This window comes from Bubalus kerabau, chromosome 13 (genome assembly GCF_029407905.1).
Source record: "Bubalus kerabau isolate K-KA32 ecotype Philippines breed swamp buffalo chromosome 13, PCC_UOA_SB_1v2, whole genome shotgun sequence".
Classification (NCBI taxonomy): Eukaryota; Metazoa; Chordata; class Mammalia; order Artiodactyla; family Bovidae; genus Bubalus; species Bubalus kerabau.
Window position 1 is genome coordinate 11,474,539 of NC_073636.1, and position 24,233 is coordinate 11,498,771.

At 40.7% G+C, this 24,233-nt stretch overlaps 1 protein-coding gene across 2 annotated transcripts in view; it reads right to left on the reverse strand.

Moving 5' to 3' along the window:
- Positions 1-7,815: 7,815 nt before the first annotated feature.
- The window catches only part of LOC129625327 (ankyrin repeat domain-containing protein 26-like), a 79,157-nt gene continuing 62,739 nt past the window's right edge, over positions 7,816-24,233 (reverse strand). Inside the window, exons 27-34 of one of the 2 annotated variants that reach the window (XM_055543477.1) lie at positions 22,682-23,614; positions 20,741-20,811; positions 19,895-19,988; positions 15,789-15,944; positions 14,670-14,884; positions 13,212-13,440; positions 9,757-9,802; positions 7,816-8,628 (exon numbers count right to left, since the gene is read on the reverse strand). In XM_055543477.1, the coding sequence (XP_055399452.1) occupies positions 8,528-8,628; positions 9,757-9,802; positions 13,212-13,440; positions 14,670-14,884; positions 15,789-15,944; positions 19,895-19,988; positions 20,741-20,811; positions 22,682-23,614 (1,845 nt within the window). In that variant the 3' untranslated portion in view covers positions 7,816-8,527. Of the gene's footprint in view, positions 8,629-9,756; positions 9,803-13,211; positions 13,441-14,669; positions 14,885-15,788; positions 15,945-19,894; positions 19,989-20,740; positions 20,812-22,681; positions 23,615-24,233 lie in introns of those variants that run through there. The other variant, XR_008701352.1, reaches the window with a different exon arrangement.

Consider the following 24,233-nt stretch of genomic DNA (forward strand, 5'->3'; position numbering starts at 1 on the left):
CATGATCCTCTACATAGAAAACCCTAAGACTCCACCAGAAAATTACTAGAGCTAATCAATGAATATAGTAAAGTTGCAGAATATAAAATTAACACATAGAAATCCCTTGCATTCTGATACACTAATGATGAGAAAATAGAAAGAGAAATTAAGGAAACAATTCCATTCACCATTGCAACGAAAAGAATAAAATACTTAGGAATATATCTACCTAAAGGAACTAAAGACCTATATATAGAAAACTATAAAACACTGATGAAAGAAATCAACTGCTACTGCTATGTCGCTTCAGTCATATCTGACTCTGTGTGACCCCATAGATGGCAGCCCACCAGGCTCCCCCGTCCCTGGGATTCTCCAGGCAAGAAACGGGAGTGGGTTGCCATTTTCTTCTCCAATGCATGAAAGTGAAAAGTGAAAGTGAAGTCGCTCAGTTGTGTCTGACTCTTAGCAACCCCATGGACTGCAGCCTACCAGGCTCCTCCATCCATGGGATTTTCCAGGCAAGAGTACTGGAGTGGGGTGCCACTGCCTTCTCCAAAATCAAAGAGGACACTAATAGATGGAGAAATATACCATGTTCATGGATCGGAAGAATCAATATAGTGAAAATGAGTATACTACCCAAAGCAATCTATAGATTCAATGCAATCCCTATCAAGCTACCAACAGTATTTTTCACAGAGCTAGAACAAATAATTTCACAACTTGTATGGAAATACAAAAAACCTCAAGTAGCCAAAGCAACCTTGAGAAAGAAGAATGGAACTGGAGGAATCAACCTGCCTGACTTCAGGCTCTACTACAAAGCCACAGTCATCAAGACAGTATGGTACTGGCACAAAGACAAAAATATAGATCAATGGAACAAAATAGAAAGCCCAGAGATAAACCCACACATCTATGGACAACTTATCTTTGACAAAGGAGGCAAGAATATACAATGGAGAAAAGAAAATCTCTTTAACAAGTGGTGCTGGGAAAACTGGTCAACCACTTGTAAAAGAATGAAACTAGAATACTTTCTAACACCATGCACAAAAATAAACTCAAAATGGATTAATGATCTAAACATAAGACCAGAAACTATAAAACTCTTAGAGGAGAACATAGGCAAAACACTCTCCGACATACATCACAGCAGGATCCTCTATGACCCACCTCCCAGAATATTGGGAAAAAAAGCAAAAATAAACAAATGAGATCTAATTAAAATTAAAAGCTTCTGTACAACAAAGGAAACTATAAGCAAGGTGAAAAGACAGCCTTCAGAATGGGAGAAAATAATAGCAAATGAAGCAACTGACAAACAACAAATCTCAAAAATATACAAGCAACTCTTGCAGCTCAATTCCAGAAAAATAAATGACCCAATCAAAAAATGGGCCAAAGAACTAAATAGACATTTCTCCAAAGAAGACATAACAGATGGCTAACAAACACATTAAAAGATGCTCAACATCACTCGTTATCAGAGAAATGCAAATCAAAACCACATTGAGGTACCATTTCACGCCAGTCAGAATGGCTGCTATCCAAAAGCCTACAAGCAATAAATGCTGGAGAGGGTGTGGAGAAAAGGGAACCCTCCTACACTGTTGGTGGGAATGCAAACTAGTACAGCCACTATGGAGAACAGTGTGGAGATTCCTTAAAAAACTGGAAATAGAACTGCCATACGACCCAGCAATCCCACTGCTGGGCATACACACTGAGGAAACCAGAATTGAAAGAGACACGTGTACCCCAATGTTCATCACAGCACTGTTTATAATAGCCAGGACATGGAAGCAACCTAGATGTCCATCAGCAGATGAATGGATAAGAAAGCTGTGGTACATATACACAATGGAGTACTACTCAGCCATTAAAAAGAATACATTTGAGTCAGTTCTAATGAGGTGGATGGAACTGGACCCTATTATACAGAGTGAAGTAAGCCAGAATGAAAAACATCATTACAGTATACTAACGCATGTATATGGAATTTAGAAAGATGGTAATGACAATCCTGTATGCGAGACAGCAAAAGAGATACAGATGTATAGAACAGTCTTTTGGACTCTGTGGGAGAGGGAGAGGGAGAGGGGGGATGATTTGGGAGAATGACATGAAAACATGTATAATATCATATAAGAAACGAATCGCCAGTCCAGGTTCGATGTAGGATACAGGAAGCTTGGGGATGGTGCACTGGGATGACCCAGAGGGATGGTATGGGGAGGGAGGTGGGAGGGGGGTTCAGGATGGGGAACACATGTACACCCATGGCAGATGCATGTTGATGTATGGCAAAACCAATACAATTTTGTAAAGTAAAAAATAATAATAGTAATAAAAAATTTTTTTAAAAAAGCTCAACATTCAAAAAACTAAGATCATGGCATCTGGTCCCATCACTTCATGGGAAATAGATGGGGAAACAGTGGAAACAGTGTCAGACTTTATTTCTGGGGGCTCCAAAATCACTGCAGATGGTGATTGCAGCCATGAAATTAAAAGATGCTTACTCCTTGGAAGGAAAGTTATGGCCAACCTAGATAGCATATTCAAAAGCAGAGACATTACTTTGCCAACAAAGGTCCATCTAGTCAAGGCTATGGTTTTTCCAGTGGTCATGTATGGATGTGAAAGTTGGACTGTGAAGAACGCTGAGCACTGGAGAACTGATGCTTTTGAACTGTGCTGTTGGAAAAGACTCTTGAGACTCCCTTGGACTGCAAGGAGATCCATCCAGTCCATTCTAAAGGCAATCAGCCCTGGGAGTTCTTTGGAAGGAATGATGCTAAAGCTGAAACTCCAGTATTTTGGCCACCTCATGCAAAGTGTTGACTCATTGGAAAAGACTCTGATGCTGGGAGGGATTGGGAGCAGGAGGAAAAGGGGACGACAGAGGATGAGATGGCTGGATGGCATCATGGACTTGATGGACATGAGTTTGAATGAACTCCAGGAGTTGGTGATGTACAGGGAGGCCTGGCATGCTGTGCTTCATGGGGTCCCAAAGAGTCAGACACGAGTGAGTGACTGAACTGAACTGAAATATAAGGTCAGACCCCACAACACTCTTATAGGAGAACATAGGCAGAGTACTCTCTGACATAAATCACAGCAGTATGTTTTTTCACTCACCTCTTAGAATAATGAAAACAAAAACAAAAATAAGCCAGTCAGATCTAATTAAACTTTGCTTCTGCACATTACAGGTAATCATAAAGAAGACAGAAGAGAACCCACAGAATGGGGGACAATATTCGGAAATGATGCAAATGACAAAGGATTAATCTCCAAAATATTCAAACAGTTCAAGGAGCTAAATATCAAAATACAAACAACCCAATCAATAAATGAGTGTAAGATCTAAGTAGACTTTTCTCTATAGAATACTGACAGATGTTCAAAAAGCACATTAAAGAATGCTCAGAAAGGATGCTCCACATCACTAGTAATTAGGGAAATGCAGAAATACTACAATGAGGTATAATTTCACACCAATGAGAATCAGTTCAGTTCAGTTCAGTCACTCAGTTGTGTCCGACTCTTTGCGACTTTGTATATTACTCCTTTTAGTATAAAACAAGCCTGAATTCTAACTCAGCCAAGATGGTTCTTGGGAACATGAGTCCACCATTTTACCTTGATCTACCAGCTTTCCAAACAAAGTTGCTATTGCTTGCCCCAACAACTCATCTCCTGATTTATCAGCCTATCCTGCAGGAAGCGATGCGGCTGGGTAACACAGTGACCCTACCTATGTCTAAGGCCTTCAGGTGAGCATCAGCTCACTGGCTGGTGCTGCTGTATGGATCACAGTTTGCCAGAGATCTCTTCCTTGCAGACGAGGCAAAGCCTATGCCAGTTGTAAATTAGCGTAGCTCCCTGTACTCAGGTGTGTGCTGTTGAGGAGAGCAAAAACTTTACCCTTCTAAATTCATCTGGTGGATTGAGAATCAACTTAACATGAGACAGATTAACAGGAAGAAAAGCAAACAAGAGGTTAACAACATGTATACTTCTGTACATATGGGTGAGCACCAGAAAACCTGAGTAACTCATCAGAATGGTTGAAACCCTCACCTTAAATGCCATCTTCAGCATTTAGGAGGATGTTGTGGGTAGTGGTTTGGGGATACAAAGTGGAGGAAGGTGAATCACAAGGTAATGGAAAAGCAAGTGTTTGGAACTCTCTGTAAATATTTGGAGTTCCCCTGTCCACAACCTGGCCCACATTTTTTTCTCGGTATCTCTGGTAGCTCTCTTCCTGGGCCAGCCCCTTTATCTAAACTATTCAACAGTTAAGGAGGTAGTCAAAAGAAAGACTGAGTCTTTTGTTTCTTAAAAATATTCTGCCTAAAGTCATTCCCTTGACAAAGAGACACATTTTGGGGTGACAAATTTTGCTTCCCTACAATGCCCTGGGTCAGGTAGAAAAGGTTAATACGGAAACCACCTGCTTCCCAAAATAGTCCCGAAAGCTTGGGGGGACTTGCTTAGATGCCTGAATCTAAGACTTGGGGGACTTCTGCTGAGACCAACTTCTTTTGCTAGGTAAGGGTCTTGCTGATTAACTGTTGCCTAAGACAAGCCAAAAGGATTTGGTGCCCATCAACTTCAAGTTTCCTTGGACTGGTTACAGTGGCAGAATTGCGGCCTAAAACTCTTTAGGAACAAGTGGGGAAACTGTGGGGAAATAAGCTTCCCTGGGGTTTCTCAGAGGCTCTTTGTCTCTCACACCTCCAGCCATTCATCTAATTAATTGCTCCAACCTGAAAGGATTCATAGTCTCATCTCCCCAAGGAGACTAAATATTATAGCTCAGGGTAGGTCCCCCGAAGGCGCTCTGTCTCATTGAGAATTTATATTTCAAGGAGGGATGAGGCCAAGATCTGGCTCCTTGAGAGATTTTGTTACCAGCAAAGCCTATGAACAGTTACCAGGTTAAAAAAAGAAAAGAAAAGAAAAAAACCAACTTAGGAATAAAAATATTAACCTCCTTTCCCTTATGCTTAGTCTGGTTTCTCTTGCTCACAGGGTGATACCTGCAGAGGCCTTGCTCCCAGCCTTTCAAACCACAGTTCCTGGTGTGAACCTGCTTGGTGGACCCTTCTGCTTGGGGTAGGGGGGCCGTGTGTGTAGACGCAGCACAGGACACCTTAATGCAAGATGGCAACGAGCCCTGTGAGCCCCATTTACCTGGAGCAGCTGCGCCTGTCTCTGCTCCCAGAGCCCTCCGACTCCACCCCCGCCCTGCTGACCAGAGCGCTATGGAGCAGCCCCACCCGCGGCCTATTGGAGAGCCTGGGCTGCACAGCGGGGCACCCAGCTTTCAGTTCCTTTGCTCCTCAACACAACTAATTCCATTGGCAGAGCGACACTTGGCAGATGGCCCCTTTCGGGTGGGTAACAGCTTTACTTACATATCAAAGGCCAGAGTAAGGAGGAGATCCTTCCCAGGAGAGGAAAAGGCCCTTCTCAGCAGCAGGGACAAGGTTTCCTGCCATCCTGCACCTGCTGGTGTGGAACAACTGACCTGCTCTCAGCACACGACCTCAGGTGCAGTCCTGGGCGAGGGGGCAACGCCTGTATGTTTCCTGTGAGATATTTAGTAAGAACTGTGTCTCTGATCACAACGACATGTCCGTGCCTTCAGGATAAAAGGAATGAATACTGAAAGCCCAGCCAAAAGAGAGTGTCTCAAAGAAGTGAGTGACAGTGAACGCCAAGAGGAAGGAGAAATTCAGACAAACAAGGACTGGAAAGGTGTGGCTTTGATTCAGTGACGTGGAAGTCATCAGTGGCTTGGGAGCAGTTTTGAGGGAAAGAGAGAGATGACAGTCTAGAGTTGCTAGAGACACAGGCAAACCTTTCAAGAAGTTTGTTGTGGTACCTAAGATTGTCTGGGGCAAGTGAGGGGAACAGCAGGGTGAGAAATTTATAGAAAGAAGATCTGAAATCATCATTAGAAGATACAAATCAACGAAATAAAGTAGCAGGGTCACTGGGCAGTGCAGCACTGAGACGCGTGGAGTGAGGCGGGAGAAGGCTCAGCAGTCTCACATGAAACTGGAGTTCTGCCCATTCAGACACTGAGAGGACAGAAGGAAAAGGGGATCGGGATTAACTGAGCATTAGTAACTTGTCAGCTCTTGGAATTGTGGAGGAAAACACTTCCTCCACCCGGTTAGGTTCAGTGTTTGGGAATCTGCAAATTAAATTGTTAAAAGCAGATAACCATGAGAAAAAACACTTAATGGCTTTCTAGCAGTCATGTACACATGTGACATTTGGACCATAAGGCTGAGCACCGAAGAATTCATGCTTTCAAACTGTGGTGCTGGAGAAGACTCTTGAGAGTCCCTTGGACAGCAAGGAGAACAAACCAGTCAACCTTAAAAGAAAGCAACCCTGAATATGTTCATTGGAAGGACTGATGCTAAAGCTCCAATACTTTGGCCACCTGATGTAAAGAGCCAACTTATTGGAAAAGACTCTGATGCTGTGAAAGATTGATGGCTGGAGGAAAAGTGGGCAACAAAGAATGAGATGGTTAGATGGCATCTTCGACTCAATGGACATGAATATGAGCAAACTCTGGGAGACAGTGACAGGGAATCCTGGCATGCTGCAGTCCATGGGGTCACAAAGAGTTGGACACAACTGATCGAGTGGACTATAACAACAACATGCAAAGCTTCACACAGAAATGTGACTTGAAGGGGAGGCTACAACTGGGAGTTGATATACTACTTAATAAATGACAGGGAGTAGGAGATAAAGGCATCTTCCGAAAAACAGGTGACTTGGCGGGGAGGGGCACTTATGGGAGAACAAATAACATTTCGGAAAGATAAATGGTACTTTAGGATGGATATATGGGAGATAGGGGAGTTTTGTGAAAATGTCTGTCTGGTGCTTGGAACTTTTCCCTAGTTTTAAGACTTTTTCCAAAAATCAAACAACAATAGGTAGGTTGATACGTAAAGAAAAGGTGAAAAGTCTTCGGCAAATCTTATTTATCTATGGGGAACTTTTCTCTAATTTTAAGACTCTTTCCAAAAGTAAATCAAAAGTCAATTAAAATGGACTCAAATGCATTCCTTTTTAGAGCTGAATAATACACAACTTCTTTATCCATTCATCTGTTGATGGACATTTAGGTTGCTTCCATGCCCTAGCTATTGTAAATGCTGCTGCTGCTGCTAAGTCGCTTCAGTCGTGTCCGACTCTGTGCGACCCCAGAGATGGCAGCCCACCAGGCTCCCCCATCCCTGGGATTCTCCAGGCAAGAACACTGGAGTGGGTTGCCATTTCCTTCTCCAATGCATGAAAGTGAAAAGTGAAAGTGAAGTCGCTCAGTCGTTCCCGACTCTTAGCGACACCATGGACTGCAGCCTACCAGGCTCCTCTGTCCATGGATTTTCCAGGCAAGAGTACTGGAGTGGGGTGCCATTGCCTTCTCTGATTGTTAATGCTAGAAAATACACAGAATGAAAAGAATGAAAGAAATCCATAGACTTTTTTTTAAAGCTATGGACATAACTGCAATGAACACTGGGGTACATGTGTTTTTTTTTTGGAATTTGCTGTATGATGCAGAGAACCCAAACCTGGTGATTTGTGACAAAGTAGAGGGCTGGAATCGGCAGGGAGGTGGGAGGGTGGTTCAGGAAGGAGGGTTCATATGTGTATCTATGGCTGATTCAGGTTGATGTAAGGCAGAAACCATCACAATATTGTAAAGTGAATATCCTCTGATTAAAAATAAAAATTAGGACAAGTTAATTCATTTAAAGGCAAAAACTCTGGCAAATCTTATTTCCCATGAGGAAAGATCTATGAATCAGTGTTCAAAGTTACATATAGTAAGTTTTATGCCACTATTAACAGTTATAATACCTCAAAACACTGACAGTAGCCATAACAGCAGTAGCGACATCTTTAGGTCTATGTACAGTGATAAAAACTGGAAAGTACAAAAAAGCTATCAATCAACACCACTAAATAGTAATGACAAGTTTGGTTTTTTGTTGCTGTTTAAACAGCTGGTATCAGGGCTCAGTCTGAGTCTGTAAAGGGCGTCTCTGGTGGCTCTTATGGTTAACAATCCAACTGCAATGCAGGTGACTCCGGTTGATCCCAGGGTCTGGAAGATCCCCTGGAGAAGGGAATGGCTCCCAATCCATTATTCTTGTCTGGAGAATTCCAGGGACATAGGAGCCTGGTGGGCTATCCATGGGCTCACAAAGAGTCAGACACGACTGAGTGACTAACACTTTCACTTTGAACGTGGAAAACTCAACAGTGCTGATGTTTCTGCTTAAAAGTAAGTTAGATGCAGAGAAACATGGCTTAAAATGCCATATCAGTTTTCATGATACACACATAATACAAAAATATTTTCCTTTAATAAACATTTTCTCATCATGTTTAATGGGAAACAACTAAAATCTCATGGAAACAGTCCAGTAGGGAAATTTTGACTATTGAGTTTCAAATCATATATTTTTTTCTTCAGAATCTGTATATATTATTTTGATGTTTTCACAGGTAGGTCCTGATATAGATTTGATCCACCTGTAGATAATAGAGAGGACAATCTAGAGAATTCAGATTCAAATTCAGCAGCACCTGGAAAGAGAGAGAATTATATTCTTTATCTAAAATACTTGAATTCACAAAGTATTAGCTAAAACAAAGCAAAAAAATTGCCTGAGACCTTTCCTAGTATTCTGAAGAATGAAACATATCTATATATGACATGACACAAAATACAAGATAACTGCATTATCTGCCCATGGTTGAATGTGTGGCTGAGTATCAGAGCTTCTGGTTTTCTCATTCTTCATTCATTTACTCAGTAACTATGCACAAGGGTGCTGTGACAAGCACTGGAAGTAAAAGATGAAGGTGACCCAGTGCACCCTGAAAACGACACGCTATAAAGTGGAAAAATAGATGAACAGGCAATTTCCATACAGAGGCATAAATACTGAGACAGATACAAAAGATGGCACAAGGAATACTCAGAAGGGACAGCCAGCTTTGTGTCGATACTGCCAGCTTTTTGGTGGAGGTGCTATGGAAGTAGCTACCTGAAGGACAGGAAAAAGTACAGGAGATGGAGGGGAGAAGCACGTACAAGACCGGAGGTGAGGAAGCGCACCTGTGGGCTCCTACACAGTCTGTCTGGTTAGATGCAGAGTTGAGGGGCAGAGGAGGGTGGTAAGGAGATAAGGCTGACTACTTTGGCAGGACCCAAATTGATGTGGGTGTTTGGAGTCCTTTCTGAGGGCAAAAGATAAACTAGTGAGAAAGTGAATGACAGGAAAATTTTAAAGTCACCCCCCAAGTGACAGCTACACCAACGTGACTGCTTGAGTCTGGGCTTCCTAGCCTGAACCACTACCAGACACTTGAGATGCTGAGGAACTCCGTGTTTTCTGAGAATAGTGTCAGCGTGGAGGCTGACAGTTCCACAGGGGGGGCAGAAGGAGAGGAAGGATATACCCAGAAAGGAAAAGAAATACACAGACCTTTTCAGATTTTTTTAAAGCTATGGAACATAATAAATAAATAAGGAATAAGGCTATTTTTCACTATGATTGCTCATGTGTTCACATTCTTCATTAGCTATGTATAAGAAAAAGTATACAACATAGCATTTGTTATACAAACAATGAAAAGAGATGCCACTTATTCTTTACAGTATTTCAGAAATCAATGTCTAAATTTAATTCATACGTTTTGGCAACATACCTTCTTCTAGTTCTCTAGTTATACTCTTTTCCAACTTCCGCCGTGTCTGAAATAAGTCAAATATTATTTATGCTTAAGTTAAACAAGGGATATTATCATAGAAATGATACACAACTTACTACATGTGACATTTAACACTTTTAGAGACTAGACCTAACTTGAAGATTATGTAGAAGAAAAATAATCACATAAATAAAAGAAAATGAATTCCTACTTACTCTGCTTTTAGCTAACAGAGAACATATATATGGCATGCTATTTAGATTAATTTGATAAAAGTACAATAAATGTCAGTCTATCGAGTACACAAAATTTCAGAGGTTACAGAAAGACCCATAATCCTAGGAACAATTCACAAGATTACTATCTTCTTCTCCAGCAGCTCTTGCCCTAAATATGTACTTCTGAGACCTTTATTTTGATTTCTAGGTGAGGGTAATGTTCAAATGGAGGAAGTAGTTTGAAGTTGAATGTTAACAAGGAGAACACATCTGCAATTTTCTTTAAACTTTTCCATTTAAGGAAAACATAGAAAGGTGAGAAGATTATACACAAGAAAACAATGTACCAGCGAGATTTAATTCTGAAGATGTTTAGTGAGAAGAATTCTCTCATAAGTGCTAGTTTCCAAACTATGTCTCATAGAGGGAGAAGGTCCCACAGGGGTCACTGCAGGGTTGAGAAACAGAAGTCACATCTGCCAGGGTCTCTGAACGCTCCTTATCTAAAGGGCTGTATACTTGTCTCCATTTTATATAATACAGTTCCACGCAACAGTTTTTGTTTTGTTTTGTTTTAAAGAAAGCTTGTCTATTTTGAAAAAAAAAATTTTTTTTTAAGGTATGAGAGTCATTGATTTAGTCAAAGTTCCTAATTCTACAAAAGTAGTAACAAAGCCAATGGCCTTCTTACTGAGTCCAGAGTCTTATGCCAGCTACTTCCTCATATTAAGAAAAAAACATATAAATTCTAACTAAATCATAGAGAAAATGAATATGTAAAACCTTATTATATAGTTCAATAATGCCTCTGATATGACATGACATAGTAGCTTTTGAACTAAATTATGTCTTAAAGGCATGAACAAGAATAAATTATCGAACTCCTATTTGTAGCAGTCCATATAGTTAATTTACACAGCATAACAGTTTCTTAAACACAGGACAGGGAACTTGAAGGAGAAAATCTTTAGTTGAATCAAGCAGGCCAAAACTGAAGAGATTCATCCTTAAAAGGATGTTCGTTTCCTCCAGGTAAATAAAAACCTGGCTTATTAAAATTCATCAACAAATGAATTACCCACTTTTTGCATTATTTAGGACAAAATGTAAAACACAAAACAGATCTCTTTTTACTGTCTGCTGCTGCTGCTGCTGCTAAGTCACTTCAGTCATGGCCGACTCTGTGCGACCCCTTAGATGGAAGCCCACCAGGCTCCCCTGTCCCTGGGATTCTCCAGGCAAGAACACTGGAGTGGGTTGCCATTTCCTTCTCCAATGCACGAAAGTGAAAAATGAAAGGGAAGTCGCTCAGTCGTGTCCGACTCCTAGTGACCCCATGGACTGCAGCCCACCAGGCTCCTCCATCCATGGGATTTTCCAGGCAAGAGTACTGGAGTGGGGTGCCATTGCCTTCTCCGCTCTTTACTGTCTAACATACTTCTATCCAAGCTCTCATCATTAGTTAGTATATACAAAAAAGTATGAGTGTAATCTCAACTATAATCTAAATCCAGTCAGAAATTGCAGTTGAACTTCATTTCCTCAGCCTGAAGTTTCAAGGGGAGGTGTTATACTCCTAGTCTCCTCATGGAAGTGGGGAGTTTTACCTAACGGGTGAGTTTGGGAGAAGAAACTAAGAAGTGTTTGCTTGGTTCTGAATCTCTTCTTTGAAAAGATGTATGTGCCCACAGCACCGTGAACGTGGGTCTGCAGTAGGCAGCCTGCCCCAGGGACGGGGATCAAGCGTTTGCTTCCACCTCTTAGGCCTGCGTGGGGAAGTGTCTGACTTGGGATGAAGTGTTCGGAGGCCCGCTGTGACTGCACAGCTAAAGCACGTCCTCCAGGTTCACGGCTCTCAAGTACTAAGACCCAACGTAGCTGCAGTGCTGTCAAAGAAACCTTGGATTCCTCTTCTATGATGGCAAGAAGCCAAATGAGAAAACAGGTTGAGACGGCACTTAACAAGGGCTACCTTTCTCTGGATGTGAAAGTTGGACTATAAAGAAAGCTGAGCACCAAAGAATCTATGCTTTTGAGCTGTGGTGTTGGAGAAGACTCTTGAGAGTCCCTTGGACTGCAAGGAGATCTAACCAGTGCATCCAAAAGAAAATCAGTCCTGAATATTCACTGGAAGGACTGATGTTGAAGCTGAAACTGCAATACTTTGGCCACCTGATGTGAAGAACCGATACACTGGAAAAGAACCTGGTGCTGGGAAAGATTGAAGGCGGGAGGGGCGAGAAGGGGATGACACAGGATGAGACGATTTGAAGGCCTCACCAGCTCGATGGACATGAGTCTGAGTAAGATCCGGGAGTTGGTAATGGACAGGGAAGCCTGGCGTGCTGCAGTCCATGGGGTAGCAAAGAGTCAGACACGACTGAGTGACTGAACTGAACTGAACTTTTCTCTGCATCACCAACATCATGAAATCAGCATCAAAACCATAAACTCGTGTGCACTGACTGGATATTTTAATCACAATGATTACACGATGAAAACTAGTTCCAATTTAAAGACTCCCTGTCATTACTATCTCAGTCATCATTCATCCAGGTGATGTCAAGACAAAGGCAAAAGTGAGCTTCATTTACAAGTTTTAAATATTTGATTTAACTACAAACTTAGAAACATTCTACAACTGCTCAGCAAGATATGTTTTAGAAATTTAAAGCAAAATTCTGTCAGTAAAATAGTAATTAAAGATGTACTCTTGTGGAAGAAAATGACAAAAAATGATCATCTAAAACTAGAAATTAATCTTTTGATTTAGTATTACAAGTTTGTTTAACCCATAAAAAGGATTTATCTAGGATTTGTTCAAATAAAAAATCACCCATAAGTGGTTAGTGTTTAGACGCCAGTCATTCACTTATGCTTAAAGGCAGAAAAACCACGGTGGGTGCAGCAGAGCTCGGAAATGATTCTGAACCACCGCCAAAGTGAAATCAATTAGAAAGTAAGTCAAACATCTGAAAGTACACTTTTGGTTACTTGGCAATAAGATTTCATTTCTATAGTAGAATTTAAATCCAGATTTTCAAGAAATTTAAGAAGTTAATAAGTATTTCTAAAATCGAGAAATCTAGGGGAAAAACAATCAAAATGTTCATTAATTATGGCTTTTACTTAGTGTGCATAAGTCAAATAAACAACTCAGAAGTTCAAATTAAAACCAAGAATCATTCATGTAAGAAATCTGAAACCCAAGGGAAAAAAAATATTAGAACTAACCTTGAGCAGGTAAGTCACCATGCTGCTATTTGAAGGGAGTGGAACTGAAGTAGAAAACTCTAGGTTTGCTCTTGGACAAAGATTTGAATTGAACATTCTAGTATTATTGAAATTTCCAATGCCAGGGCGCTCCAGGACTGGCCTCGTGGTGAGAGTGCTCAGTAAAGACCTGTTCTGCTGTTTCTGCACCTCAAGTTTGGTGCTCGTCTCTGCCAGCCTCTCATTAGTCCTGTGGAAGACGGGAAAACACCAATTTCGTTCATGCTTCCCTAAATGACTTGCATTTGTTAAGTTGCCATATAGTAAACGGAATGTCCTATTAAGCCATTTGAACGCCGGAAACACAGAGCAGACCTCTTGTAAACAAAGATAGCTGTAACCTTGCTCTAAAGAAGTACACATGTGTCTGGGGCTCCTCAAGTAACAAGTCACAGTTGGGAGAGGAGAGAAAGGGCGTCGGAGAGAAAGGGAGGTGGCCTCACCTCTGGGACACACCTGCCTCCGGGAAACAGTTCAGGGATGAAGAAACACCCCGTCCCACCAAGCCACGTTCAAGTGCTTCCTCTCACCACCCTTGCACATACGTTTCTCTCATGACCTCGGAGAAATTAAGCATTTGGTTCTGAGGAATCACCTAGAGCCACAATCTCGAGGGAGGATGAGAAAGTCAATGGGTGACAAAAGGGCTAAAACAGCCCCAGGAATAATGACAAGTATCCCCTGCTTTTCCAAAGTTCATTTTATGGTACTTCACTTCTACCAAGGGCCTACATCAGCACCTATATTTCATAATCAAAAAAAAATCTGAAGAGAATTTTTGGTTTCATTTAAAAAGGCAAAAGCTCTAAGCAGCGTTCAGTATATGTTTTTACAGTGAAGGCATCGCGTTCCCAAGCAGGGAGACCGGCCCCGCCGAGCTCCTTCTCCATAAGCCGCCCCCCACATCCCAGCATCAAGTAGCCACAGCCCCCAGCCTTGTCCGGGAGCAGCTGTGCTTCCCTTGTGCATGTTCAGTTTGGGCATTGACTAGCAGAGCCCGTCCTCGTCCTCGTGTGCCTGCTCCTTTGCTGTCTGCTCTTTGGCTTATGAAAGGCGTCCTGGGGGTGCTCTGCTTTCAGAAGGCCGGAAACCTGGACTCGGCACTGCAGGTGGGATCTGCCCTCTCCAGCCTCCACACGCCCCTCATCAGGTCACCATGCTAGCTTCAGCAACTCTGTGAATTACCCTGCCTTTCACCCCTGTGTGAATTCCCCCTATTTCACAAGCCTGCTTTTACTTAGTGTAGGGAAACTTAAAAGGATACCCTATCACTCCTTTTTCTCAGGGCGCCCTTAGGCAGTGACTCTCAGTTAGCTTTCACTTCCTACTCACCTCGGGAGCCTGGCTCTATAAAAATTAGGCTTCAGAGAGAAATTAATGGACTAAATTTATTTTCTGTGATTCTGGGTTTTGACTTACTTGTCTAGTCTTTTTTCCAATGCCTTTTTAACTTTTAGTTCCTCTAGGTAGAGTTGCTTATATTTTTCCAACTCTGCTTTATTAGAATCTTGACAAGTTTTCATCTTGGAGAGTTCAGATTCCAAGTCTTTAAATCTGAGTTCCATCTGACTTCTTATGGAAGCAATATGCTCCTCATGGACCTGCTGTAAGTTTTCTTGAGATGCTGCTCGTATCTAAGTCAAATTTTAAAAGATACATTTTTAATGATTATAACCTGAATATAATTATTATTATAATTATTATGGGACAAATTTGTCCCATTTAGTTTTGAGTCAGTAATTCAGAGAGCGATTTTAAACATGAAAATAAGAAAAGTGGAACTTTAAAATAATCATTGTCAATGTGACATGAATTAAATCTGAATTATAAAATTAATGTGGAATCAATGTTATAGTAGTACTTAAGGAACTGGATAATTCAAAGACTAAGAGGATGAAGTGAAAATTTAGAAATTGAAGACAACTTAAGAATAATGCCAAGAGGATGGTACCAGTTCTAAACCACATATTTTTTTTCATCCTCATAGTCTTGTTTTATACCAATTGGTCTTATAAGTAAAAGGATTCTCTAGTGAAAAGCATTCTGAAAGATCAATTTACTGATAACTGTGATGGAAACTGAAATATTTACAAGGAGAAACAAGTGCCCCTTTCCTTCCAGAAATCTACAAAACACACTGCTCTAACGGAAGTAGAGGAAACATATAAGCTGATACATCTAAAATGTAATTTACAGTGAGGTGAATTCAAGTACATGACAGATCAACAAATTAAGCTGCAAAAAATAGGTTGACTTCTTTTAATTTCTCTACGAGATCCTGTCTTGCTCTTTCTTCAATCTCCCATTTATACTGCTCAACTTGAGTGTGTTCTATCATATTCAGTTCCTTTTTTTTTTAATTTTATTTTATTTTTAAACTTTACAAATTGTATTAGTTTTGCCGAATATCAAAATGAATCCACCACAGGTATACATGTGTTCCCCATCCTGAACCCTCCTCCCTCCTCCCTCCCCATACCATCCCTCTGGGTCGTCCCAGTGCATATTCAGTTCTATATGAGTTTTGAGTTTCACTACCTCTTGCTCCAACTTCTTGTTCTCTTTCTCTAGTTTCTCACATTTCCTTTGCCATTCTTTCATTGATAATAACTCCTGTTGAAGAACTCGATTTTTTGCATCCAGGTGCAGACATTGTGAACATGCAATTTCTAGCTCTGCTGGAAGATGATCAATCTGCAAGAAGAAAACAATGCCATTTGGTTCTGAGGGAAGTGGACTGAGTACCGCTTAACTCAAACCGAGGATCAAATACATATGATGGTATCTGTATTGTAGAATGTAGGACCTGGAATAACTCAAAGAATCAAGAAAGAATTTTAAACCACCAAGAGTCACAAAATATATTCTTCACTATCATCTTAGTCTAAAAACATTTGCACTTGATTTTACACTCTTTTACTGTTCTACAGTAATACTTTTCTATCTTTCCTCCGTAGAATGACTGCAAGTCACCTCTTAGTAGAATGTCTCTTACTCCTTCCCGCAGCTTGTCCCACGGTTTTTAAAGAAGTTTGAGGTATCCTGTATTGAGTTATCTAGGGCTGAGTTAATAAATGCCTCCCAAAAGAAGATTGTGAAAATAAGACTCTAAAGACTAAATATGGATTCTAATCCAATAAGCCTTTTTCTGAACCACAAACAGTTTTTGCTAATTTGAATGGCATTCCAAAGAAAAATGATTCACAGGGTTAAAGAAATCCCATCTCCTAAGAGTTTAGTGAGATGATCCATACATTTTTCTGAACAACAACAAAAAATGCCTCATTCTTCTAACCCTTTGTTACTTTCCACAGATTAAGAGAACATACGAAACAAAGGAAACAAAAACTATTTCCTGGACTATCAGTGACAGTGAGTTGGAAAGAACTTTCCTTGAGACAGAATGATTACTTTTTAAGTCAACGTGAGTGGAGCTGGTGGTTTTCAAACATGTCTACAAATTTTTTGACACTTTTCTCATGAAATTCCCTCTCCTCAAGTATGTGCTAGTCCTAGTAACTGATTCCTCCTGGACAGAGTCTGGGGAAACTGCTGTGTGAGTTTTAAAGCTAAATAGCTTCTGAATTTCGCTCTGTGGGGAAGCCAACTCTTAGAATCAGGCAACATGCTGTGAAGAAGCAAGGCCACATACTGAGCACATCTCAGTGTCCCCACTGACCACCCCCACCTAATGTCCCCTCCAAAAGCCAGCTCTAACTGCCAGACATGTGCATGAACAAGTCTTCAGATGACTCTGGTCCCCACCTTCACGACATCCTGGCTGATATGACTGGAGAAGAAATGAGCTGGGCTCACTCACTGAGACTTGCCCCAACGCAGACTTGTGAACAAAGGAAATGCTGTTTTGAGTCACTAGGCTTTGAGGTGGTTTCTAATGCAATTTGTTAACAATAAATAACTGGCACAGATACTGATATTAAAAATGAGGTTCAGTTTAGTCGCTCAGTCAAATCTGACTCTTTGTGACCCCATGGACTGCAGCACGCCAGGCTTCCCTGTCCACCATCAACTCCCAGAGCTTGCTCAAACTTGTGTCCATCAAGTTGATGATGCCCCCAAATGAGGTACTGCAATTTAAAAAGACCTGAAACATGTGAGAAGGCCTTTGAAGCCGGAGGTAAGTGGCACTCGAATGGATGCAAAGAAATGAAAACCCAATGGGCTTCATGACATTGTACACAGAAGCCTGATGGTCCTTGAAGATGCTGCCGGTGTCGGCTTCTAGGCAAGAGAAGAAACTGACACTGAAACATGGGGGGCAGAGACTCTTGCCATGAAGCAGCTGAAAGTAAATCAATGAGAGGGATAAGCTATCAGAAAAATTAAAAAAGAAAGTGAAAATGAAGTCGCTCAGTTGTGTCCGACTCTTTGCTACCCCATGGACTGTAGCCTACCAGCCTCCTCCGCCCATGGCATTTTCCAGGCAAGAGTGGGTTGCCATTTCCTTCTCCAGGGGATCTTCCTGACCCCAGGATTGAACCCAGGTCTCCTGCATTGCAGGCAGACACTTTACCATCTGAGCCACCTGGGAAGCCTAAGAAAAATTAAAAAGTATTATTCAATATAAAGGAACCAAGACTCACTGGGTTCAATACTGTATCCCCTTTACAGCATCTCCACATTCCCAATTGTCACATGATGCTAAAGTACAGAAATGGCTTCTGGGCTAAGATCAAATCTAGGGTGCTGCCAGGAAAATATGGTCTAAAGGTAAAACCTGTAGACTGTAAGTGTAAAACCCTGGAAAGACTTAAGGTGGTGCCTCAGATTCCTTTAAGGATCTTAAGAGCAAAAGAATGTTAAAGGTGTCATCCTGCAAAGTTTCACAGGAAGCCCAAGGTGCAGCCGCTAAGTCACTTCAGTCGTGTCCGACTCTGTGTGACCCCATAGACGGCAGCCCACCAGGCTCCGCCATCCCTGGGATTCTCCAGGCAAGAACATTGGAGTGGGTTGCCATTTCCTTCTCTAATGCATCAAAGTGAAAAGTAAAAGTGAAGTCACTCAGTCGTGTCCGACTCTTAGTGACCCCATGGACTGCAGCCTACCAGGCTCCTCCGTCCATGGGATTTTCCAGGCAAGAGTACTGAAGTGGGTTGCCATTGCCGTCTCCAGCAATGTCATATGTAGATGACACCACCCTTATGGCAGAAAGTGAAGAGGATCTAATGATCCTCTTGAAGAAAGGGAATGAGGAGAGTGAAAAACCTGGCTTAAAACTCAACATTGAGGAAACTAAGATCATGGTATCCAGTCCCATCAGTTCATGGCAGATAGATGGGAGAACAATGGAAACAGTGACAGACTATTTGGGGGAGCACCAAAATCACTGCAGATGGTGACTGTACCCATGAAATTAAAAGACGCCTCCTCCTCGGAAGAAAAGTTATAACCCACCTACACAGCATATTAAAAGCAGAGATATTACTTTGCCGACAAAGGTCTGTCTAGTCAAAGCTATGGTTTTTCCAGTAATCACGGATGGATATGTGAGTTGGACCATCAAGAAAGCTGAGCACCGAAGAATTGATGCTTTTGAACTGTGGTGTTGGCGAAGACTCTTGAGAGTCTCTGGGACTGCAAGGAGATCCAACCAGTCAATCCTAGAGGAAATCAGTCCTGAATATTCATGTGACTGATCCTGAAGCCGAAGCTCCAATACTTTGGCCACCTGATGCGAAGAACTGATTCATTGGAAAAGACCCTGATGCTGGGAAAGATTGAAGGCATGAGGAGAAGGGGATGTCAGAGGATGAGATGGTTGGATGGCATCACTGACTCGATGGACATGAGTTTGAGCAGGCTCCAGGAGCTGGCGATGGACAGGGAAGCCTGGCTTGCTGCAGGCCATCGGTTTGCAGAGTTAGACACAACTGAGCGACTGAACTGACACATAAAATACTAAATGCTAATGAAACTTTTTTAAAGTGTGGCTATATTTACATTTTACTTTCTAAAGATGCTCTAATTTTCATCAGTGGTTCAAGATATTCCAGGTTTTGTTAAATCACATCTTACTAAAATAATCTTTGAAAAAAAATCCCATGCAAACCCCACCTCTTTAAAAAAAAAAAATCAACAAAGGAAAAAATATATTCTTTCAGAAAGAACTGTTCTATAGAGACGTAGTATTCATTCCTGGTGAAGAGAACAAACTGCAATATTAAAAATGATTCATTCTCTAAAATCTCACAGAAGGGTTTGGATTACAAGAGAAATTCAGAATTCTCAGTCAAATCATTGCTAAAATTTCCAGACTCAAACAGATATTTGTGTACCAGTGTTCATGGCAGCATTATTGACAATAGCCAGAAAGTGGAAAAACCCTGATTTCATTGACAGAGGAATGAAGAAACAAAATGTGGTCTATATAAAATATTGCTTTTCAACTGGATTCTCAGAATGTTTTAAATTAAAATCTTACTACAAAAATCATTAATTTTATGAATTCAGTCCACTTCTTCTATAAAGAGGAATTATGCTACCAGTAGCAAGCAATATCTGCAAAAATACAATAAACTCTTTAATCAATGAGATCTGTCACACTGTCAAAATATTGTCATATATTACTAGTAAAAAAATTAAAATTCTTCCTCAGTAGGACAGAAATTAAGAAGTTGACTTACCAATCTTGTACTTAACAGGTTTTTCTGAAGGTGTTCAATTTTGCCCACTTGCTTTTTGACTGTAGTTTGTAACTTGGCATTTTCAATTTCAAGTCTAAAATGCAGATTTAAAATAATTATTCTCACACATGGTGTTTTTTTTTTTTTTTTTTTTTTTGGTTGTGGACCATTTTTAAAGTCTTTATTGAATTTACTACAACATTGCTTCTGTTTTATGTTTTGGTGTTTTGGCTGTGAGTCACATGGGATCTTAGTTCCCTGACCAGGAATGAACCCACATGCTGTGCCTTGGAAGGCAGAGTTTTAACCCCTGAACTCTCAAGGAAGTCCTTCACACACAGATTTTTAAAATACCACACTGTTTCTGAACAAACATCTGCAGTTCAATTATAGAGGATCTTAGAATTTTGAAAAGTAAATGATTTGGCAACTGTACTGTTTTTCTAGTTGTGTTTTGTGGACAATTGGCTTCCCTGGTGGCTCAGATGGTAAAGAAACTGCTGGCAATGCAGGAGACCCAGGTTCGATCCCTGGGTCAGGAAGGTCCCCTGGATAATGAAACGGCAACCCACTCCAGGATTTTTGCCTGGAGAATTCCATGAATAGAGGACCCTGGTGGGCTATATCCATGGGGTCAGAAAGAGCTGGATGCAACTGAGTGACTAACACTTGTGGATAATGTGCAAAATATGGAAATAATGGGGGAAAATATGCATCTCGAAACAGCTCAAAGCCGAAATGTCACCCAGCTTCACAGTGATGTGTCTATTATCTGATTTAATTCTCGTATTATACTGTTTATCTGCTCTATACTTCAGTTGTTTTCTGTGCTGCTTTACATCATACTTTTGGATGTGATCCTGTGTTTTTTCAGCACATCTCACGGCCTCTACATGTTGATCCTGTGCTTCTTGCAACTAAAAAGAGAAAAAGAGGAAAAACAACTGTTTTAACTACTGATAACCTAGCGAATCCACCATCCTCACTTTCTGTCTCTTTCATCTGCATATTGTTTACAGCTCTTTTCCTGCCATACGGCAGAGTTGTTACAACAGACACCTTACAGTCCACAAACTGAAAATATTTACTGTTTGCCCTTTGTACGTTACTGACCTCTCCTCTAGCACTCAAATACAACATCACTCATACTTTAAAACAGATTTCCCAAATAATAGATAACGCCAACATAAGGACTTTGAAAACCATCACCACACACAGCAGCTCACCTTCTTTTCCCTCCTCACTGAATCTGGTTACAGACACAGAAGGGGCCACCCTCCGGCCTTCCTGATATGAAGTTACTCAGACAAAAGATGCAGACCCGCTGTCCACGCCCTGCCCCTCCCGATAAACCTGCAGAGCTTCACCACCTCACAACCAGAAAGAAACGGGTGTGAATGTGCAGCAAGTGGGAGAAAATTCCACCCTGTGGAGCATGTTCCCTCTTTATTAGAGGCTTTGATTAACTTCAGAGATCTTCACATATTCTAACCGGTCCTCAGATCTTTCCAACAGGTTCCTATCCCAGCAAAAAAATGAGGCCATTCCCTTGTGGCTTATCTATTTTATATCTAGTAGTGTGTCTATGTTCATCCCAGACTCCTAATTTATCCCTCCTCCCCACCTTTGCCCTTGGCTAACCATAAGGACCTACTGGAGAACACAGGGAACTCTACTCAGTATTCTGTAGTCACCTACCTGGGAAAAGGAACTGAAAAGGAATGGATACATGTATAACTGAATCAATTTGCTGTACATCTGAAACTAACACAAAATTATAAATCAACTATGCCCCAATATAAAAGAAAAATCAAATTTAACAAATGAGATTGCTCCCATGGCCCTCAAGGAGCCTTGATAACCTGGCCTCCACCTGCCTCTGGACCTCAGCCCCTACAGCCCTCTCCCTGACTCACTCCATTCCTGCTGCTTTCAAATCCTGCCACCCTTCATTTTTATTGGGCAATCTGGTATTCAAATGATAGTAATTGATCCTTAAAATAAGAATTATGAGCAAACTGTAAACATGTTCTAAGTTACTAGCATAAATAGCAGTGGGAAGATTAGAACAAGAAGAGTTTGGTTAAAGCTTACCACTTGAGTCCCAAATTATGATTAATGACAAGTATATTTAAATGACTTGCCAATGAATTATCAATTAGTGACAATTCTTTAAAGAATTGAGAGGCCATAAGAATAAATGATTCAAGACTGAAATGTTTCCCAAGTTAATTCAAATTTACATGCAAAAATTAAAATTATACCAACAAGTATGACAAAAAGGTATGACAAGCTACTGAAGCCAAAGTACTATATATAAGAGATAGCATCTGGGAAACGTGCAGTTGACTGTCAAGGTAATCCATGTAACTGAAGCTTAATTTCAGATTATTCATTTTAGGTTTGAGCGTTTCTTTTGTCTGCTTCATCATTTTACTGACATGTGGTAACATAAAGATTAAAATTATTATCTTAATAGTAAAAGATTAAATTACTAATACCTGTCTATATTAAAAATTTAGAACTGAATCTCTTAACATTTCACAAGTGACACGATGTCTCCACTCAAAGTGAAGCATCTCCTGGGTCTAATTTTTATTTGCTGGATACAAGGTGTGCTTTTAGGCTTGTTTAAAGACCATATATTCACAGCCTGTGTATTTTTTCATTCACCTAGATTCACCATTTAGCCAGGATCAAGAATCATTTACAGCTCTTTTCCTGCCATACGGCAGAGTTGAGTTTTTCTTTCAGGAAGTCTGAGAATTACTTCTCCTGGATACTTACTTCTTCTGCTTTCTCATTTTCATACTGACAAGGTCTCTCTTCTAAATGATTCCATTCGTTGATTAACTCCTTGTCTTTTTCCTGCACCATCAGACCTTGTTTCTCAATTTCAGCATGGACTTTTTTCACGATCTGCTGAATCTCGTCTTGGATGCTAATGACTGTCTTCTCTGTACTGTCGGCTCCATTTTGTGCATCACCCACTTGCTGTCGGAGCAACCTGTTTTCACTCTGGAGTTGAGACAATCTCTCCTCTAAGGATTCCTGCTTTTTAAGGTATTCATTCACTTTGCCTTGTTTGTTCAGATACTTGTGTTCAATTTCCTGCTTTTGACACTCTGCTTGGCGTGGGTCTCTCTGGACACATTCTAACATCAAAGTCTTTTCTCTGAGATCATCTCTCATCTGATGCAGCTTGATTTTTAGCTTATTGAATTGACTTTCCACTTCAGAAAGTTGCTGGGAAGCCGTCTCACTGTTACTTCTCAGCTTAGTCGCTTCGAACTTCATTTGGTCCTGCAAGCATAACCTCTCGTCGTTTGCTTTCTGGAAGGCAAGCTCCAGGTCTCTTTGTGATGCCTGACCTTGATCACGATCGTGTGTGGCAGCAGCCAGTCTAGAACGGTAGGATTCCACTTCTGTTTCCAGTGCCTGTTTGCTTTGTTTATTGTTCTCCAGCTCAGATTTGAGCATTGTATTCTCAGCTATCAGGACATTAAGCTGACCAGTATACTGGAATATAGTCTCTGTTAATATTTCCTCTTTCGATTTCATTGCCTTTTGAAGATTTTCAATATCATCAAAATATTTCTTCTCCTTTTCCTGATTCTGATTTTTTACTGCATCTATTTCTAGTCTTAGGCTGGCAATTTCATCCTGCAGCATGCGGTTTTTGTGTAACAGATCTTTTGCTTTTCTCCCACTATCAGAAACCTAAGTGAAACAAAGGAGACTTTTAGTTAGTACTCAATAAAATGACGTTTCATTATTTCCTCCAAAATGAAACACTAACCTGTATGTTTATACAGTGAAAAGATTGCAACAAGTGGCTCTCCAACCAGAAAAATAAGGTTTGATACAAACCTCAAACTTCATACAAGCAGAAACTTCCAAAGGTTCAAAAACTTAATTGAAGACAATGAATCCATGAAAGGAAAAAGAAATCCCAAGCGACTTTTCAAGAAGCTCAAAACTGAAAAGGCTTTTCTCTGAACCACAGTGAACCCAGAAGGCTTACAATAAAAGATTTATAGATTTGACTACACTTAAAACTTGCATCTGATGTGGAATATTTATACAATGCAAATCTACTAAGCCATGAAAAAGAATGAAATAATGCTATTTGTATCAACAGAGATGGACCTAGACATTATCACCCTATGGGAGGTAAGTCAGACAAAGACAAATATTATATCATACTGCTTATATGTGGAATCTAAAATGAACTTATTTCCAAATCAGAAAGAGACTCACAAACATAGAAAACAAACTTATGGTCACCATGGGGGAACGGAGGGAAGGGGAAGGGATAAATAGGGAGGTTGGGTTTAAC